This window comes from Cebus imitator, unplaced genomic scaffold (genome assembly GCF_001604975.1).
Source record: "Cebus imitator isolate Cc_AM_T3 unplaced genomic scaffold, Cebus_imitator-1.0 Scaffold538, whole genome shotgun sequence".
NCBI lineage: Eukaryota > Metazoa > Chordata > Mammalia > Primates > Cebidae > Cebus > Cebus imitator.
The window spans coordinates 833,075-837,742 of record NW_016107853.1 but is presented as its reverse complement, the minus strand read 5'-3'; the positions used below and the strand labels follow the sequence as shown (position 1 = coordinate 837,742).

Here is a 4,668-nt window from a genome sequence, read left to right as displayed (position 1 = left end):
TTTTTAAGACGGGGTTTCACCATGTTGGTCAGGCTGGTCTTGAACTCCCAACCTCAGGTGATCCATCCACCTTGGCCTCCAAAGTGCTTGGATTACAGGCGTGAGCCACTGTGCCTGGCCAGTTTCCCTATTTTCAAGACGGAAGTTGAGGCAGGGTCATGGGATCCCGGCAGGCTCTCTGGGGGGACAGGGTTCTCTAGCCTCCAGCCAGTCATGTCCGTCAGGCACAGACGTCAGCGGCACTTCCTACACACCAGGGCAGGTGTGGGGTGGGTCCGGTCTGCAAACTATGCAGGTCCCCTCCTCCTCCCCTCCTCCTCCTCTTCCTCCAACTCCTTCCTTACTTCTGTCACCGGATATTCCATCTTCACAATAGCTGAAGATGCAGGCTTTATCCACACCACCTCCGTCTTATAGACCAGAAACCTGAAGCCTCACAGCTGCCCAGGGTCAGACAGTGAGGTGAGAGCAGGCAGGCCAGGGGCCAGGCGCCCCCACCCAGCTAGCTAACCCAGCCAGTCCCCTTGTTGGGCAGGGACTCCACTTTCCTGGAAACTGGAGCCAGGGCCAGGGGCCACTGTGGCCACCTCGTCAGTTCTTGACCCACTTCTGGTTTCTCTGTCCGCGAGCTTCCCTGAGGCCCTGTCGGTTACCCAGGATGGTCCCTGAAGCCAGCATGGTCTTGTGCAATTGGCTGCCCTGTTCTGAGATTGGAGGTATGAAGGGGTTAGACCCAGCTAGTAACATTCCACAACCTGAGGCCAGACCCGGCTTCAGAGTCCTTCTCAACACAGCTCTCTAGGTAACCTCTATGAAGTCAAGATGTGCTTGGGAACGGTGAGAAGGTGCTTCCGTGCAGCAGCATTAGCGACTGCTCATGCCCACAGCTATCCAGCAGTGGCCTAGCTGTCTCCGCAAGTGGCAAGCACCCCTTCTCAGAATGTGTGACAGTGTGTCAGCCAAGAATGGCCCCCCACAGCTGGGGCACTGCGCAGCCCGGCAGGGGTGGAGAAGGGGAGGGCCAGAGAAGGCTTGAGGTTCCTTTTAGTGGCAAAATTCAGGTGGACAATGCTCAGCCGGACTCACTCCACTTCCACCAATGAGGACTACACCTCCCTCACCCATGCATTCTGGCCTGGAAAGTTTCCACCACTGCAAAGCTCACAAAGAGACTCAGAGAGGGTGTGCACTCTGCTCGAAGCTGCTCAGCACAGCCAGGAAACAGGCAGTATTGAACCAGGACCTCCAGGCCAGTCTCAGATGGGCTGGGGCTGCTTTTCAATGTCCATACCTATCCCCCACCCCACAATAAAAGCTCTCCCCGCCAGAGAGCTCATGGCGTGTGCGCGCACCCTCACAGTGAATCAGAGTCACTCTAAGGGAGAGTGAGAGCAAGCCCTGCGATTGCTCCTCTCCCCGCTCCACCCCATTTCCGTGCCTTCTTCTGGGGAACCTGCTCACCAGATCAGCAGAAACTAAAAACACCCCCCAACCACACAGAGGCCCTCTGAGACCGGGCAGCCCACTGTCACCTGCTAGAGGACCTGGGAACCCTACCCTGCAAAGAAAGTGCGATCCCCAAGAAGGTGAGGAGGAAACCTCCACCCAGGAGCCCGCCAGGGAAGCAGCAGAAACCCCTGGAGGCCCATGCTGGGCTCTCGTGTTGGGCTCTGAGTGAGGCCATATTGAGGGGGTCCGGTGGCTGGTCCGGCCGCCGCTGCAGGAGTCCCCGCGCTGCCTCACCTTCTGCGCCTGGCTGATCATCTTCCGCACCACCTCTTTGATGTGGGCCTGCCCGTCTATGGGGGGCTGCATGTAGACGCTGGCCCGGGTCACGCCGCGGTAGGCGATGGTGTCGGGCCAGCCCAGGTCCAGCTGCGGGATGGAGCGGTCCGACTTCTGGGGCCAGTACTCCAGGGAGGGGAGCGGCTCGGCCTCGGTGGGGACTCCATCCGCCCCGCTGGCTTCCTCGCCGTCACCGACCCCGTTGTCCTCGGGCCCCTGGGAGGGGCCCGTGCCCCGAGGGTCCTCAGAGCCCGGGTCGTACACCTCGATGGTCTCCAGGATGCGCTTGAGCTCCAGCTCCGAGAGGAAGTCTCGGATGTTCTCCCGCTTGAGCACCTCGTAGAAGGCGTCCCGGCCGCGGGCCACCAGGGCCTCCAGCGCCAGCCTCTGCTCCTCGCTGTAGAAGAACTCGGGCTTGGACTCGCTGGAGCGCCAGTTCACGTGGTTGTCGTCCAGACACTGCACCTGGGAGTAGGCCATGGTGCCGCCTGCCCGGGCACTGCTGCCGGGGGTGGGCGGGCAAGGTCCGGTTCCTAGCTCCGACCCGGCTGGGGCACCGCGCGCTCGGGGGCCTCTCCGCGGCCTCTGCTCCTCTGCCCATGAGCAACCTGCGGGAAAGACCTGATGAGCCCAGCTCGGCGCAGAGGGCGGGCCGCGCAGGGAGGGGCTGCTGGGGGCGGGGCCGGAGCCCACGGGGCGTGGGAAGGACGGGAGCGGGACGGGGCTGGAGCTAAGAGGATGAGGTGTGGGACGGGACTGGGATGGGGAGAAAGTAGGGGATCGGGACATCGGCGAGGAGTCGTGGGCCACGTCCCAGGGCTCGGCGCGGCTCTGCGTGCAGAGGACAGGGAACCCACACCTCAGATTTCCAGAGCTGCCTGAAGTCTTAGCAACTTCTGAGGGGGAAATAGGGCAGCCGGAGATCTTCCCAGTAGCTTCTTAGAGTGGGAGGCGGCCCCGGCACAGCGGCGCCCGGCCAGCCAAGAGCTTCCGGGTAAGGGGGGGGGGTCTTAAAATCCTCGGGTGCTGGCAACCCAGGAGGCCTGCCTGGAGGAGGCTGAAGCTCAGGGAAGGGTCCAGGAGACCCGGAAGCACGGCTGGGGGGCGGCGGCGCCCCTTGAGACCCAGGATCCCGGGGGCGTGGCCGGTACTTGCTTACCGAGCGGACGCGGGCGGAGCGGGGCGCATTCGGGACGGCAGCAGCGGCGCGAGGCTGGGCGGGGGCGCGCGGGTGACTCAGGGCCGCCCCGCCCACCCCACCGCCGCCACCTGCGGTCACGTGCCGCCCGGGGCGGGGCCGGAAGCTGATTCACCCCTCTGCAGGCAGACAGACCTGGGGCGGGCGCACTGCCCACGGTCCTCTGGTGGCCGAATTCCCAAAAGCTCAGGGGCCAAAATCCAAGAACTCCTGGAAAACCCAGCCCAGAGAGAGACAGTGTTCTCCCTGAGGTCACACAGCGGGTCAACAGCCTTGGCACCCCCAGGGCCCCCAGGGTCTGTTGGTGATCCTGGATTAATCTTGGCGGTGCCATCTCGCCGGTGTGGCGGGAAGTCCTTGTGGCTCTATAGATACCCAGCTGTCCAGCAGTGGAAATAGCTATAGGGTACTGTGCTGGGAGCCCCCAGGCAGGGCTAGGGCATTGACTGGCCCAAGCTCAGGGCTTTCCTGAGCAGGTACCCAGTTCTCAGTCCTGAGCCCTAATCCCTTCTGGGAGGGGTCCCTGGACTGCTTCTGCGTGGTGGGCAGCACTCCACCTGAACCCTAGGACAGGGAGAGGCCAAGAGGGCCGCTGTGGCCTGGGGTCAGACCCAGCTCTCTGCTGAGCGTCCCTTGGGGTTGGGACCCTGGTTATGGGGAGCGTGGAGACCACATCTGAAGGCAGGTTGTGAGGGTGGAACAGCAAAGCCCATTAAACCTGGCCCAACAAACAGCCCCCACCCCATCGCGTGCCACAGCCAGTCGGCCAGGCACCCAGCCCAGCCCTTCCTCCCATCCCCCGTACTTGTTCTGGATCTGGATGCGGCTGGTTTGGGGCCCTTAAGGATACTGCTGCTCTCGGTCACTGGTGACATCTCTAGGCCTTGTGCCCTTAAGCACCCCCCCAAGGCCTTCTCCACCATCCATTGCCCATCAGGGTGTTGAGTCCACTGCTCTGGGCAATGACTGGCCTCCCAGGTCCCCAGCCCCTCAAGCCTGAAGTCCTGCACTCTGCCATACAGCCTCCACCCCAGCCCCAAGGGCTTTATGCTACTGAACACAGTGGTCCTGGGGGGACGGGGACAGGCATCCTCCCCTTGCCCCAGGGCCAGATAGGAGAGGTAGTCCCAGAGGGAGAGGCAGTCCCAGAGGGAGAGGCCTGCCCTGAGGGTCCTGAAGCCCCGTTTATAGCCTGTCTGCCACTGCGATCCCCTGCAAGACCCTCTCTGAGCTGTCTCGGCTTCTCGCTGTGTTCTTGCCAATGCACAGAGGCTGGGGAGTTCAGGAAGGGAGTCTAAGGCCTCACCCTCCCCTCCACCACCCCCACACTTCTGCAGTTGATGAACAGGAGGGCAGTATGCACCCAGTTTTCCCCAGTAGCAATGATTTGCATAACTATAACACAGTAATATCACAGCCAGAAATTGACACTGGTGCAATCCACAGAGCTTACTTAGATTTCACCAGGTTTTTGTTTGTTTGGGGACAGGGTCTTGCCCTGTCACCTAGGCTGGAGTGCAGGGGTACAATCATTGCTCAATGCTGCTTTGAACTCCTGGGCTCGAGGGACATTTCTGCCTCAGCCTCCTGAGTAGCTGAGACCACAGGCACCGTGCTCAGCTAATCTTTTCCTTTCTTTCTTTCTTTCTCTTTTTTTTTTTTTTTTTTTTTTTTTTTTTTTTTTT

At 61.4% G+C, this 4,668-nt stretch overlaps 2 protein-coding genes across 5 annotated transcripts in view; one reads left to right on the top strand and one right to left on the bottom strand.

Moving 5' to 3' along the window:
* The window catches only part of FAM83G (family with sequence similarity 83 member G), a 35,142-nt gene extending 32,112 nt beyond the window's left edge, over window positions 1-3,030 (bottom strand). The window contains exons 1-2 of the mRNA XM_017514930.2: window positions 2,945-3,030; window positions 1,744-2,393 (exon numbers count right to left, since the gene is read on the bottom strand). Coding sequence (XP_017370419.1) covers window positions 1,744-2,265 — 522 coding nt within the window. The 5' untranslated portion in view covers window positions 2,266-2,393; window positions 2,945-3,030. The remainder of the gene's footprint in view (window positions 1-1,743; window positions 2,394-2,944) is intronic.
* SLC5A10 (solute carrier family 5 member 10) overlaps window positions 1-4,668 on the top strand; it is a 71,677-nt gene that overhangs the window by 50,018 nt on the left and 16,991 nt on the right. The gene's annotated exons all lie outside the window — the stretch shown is intronic.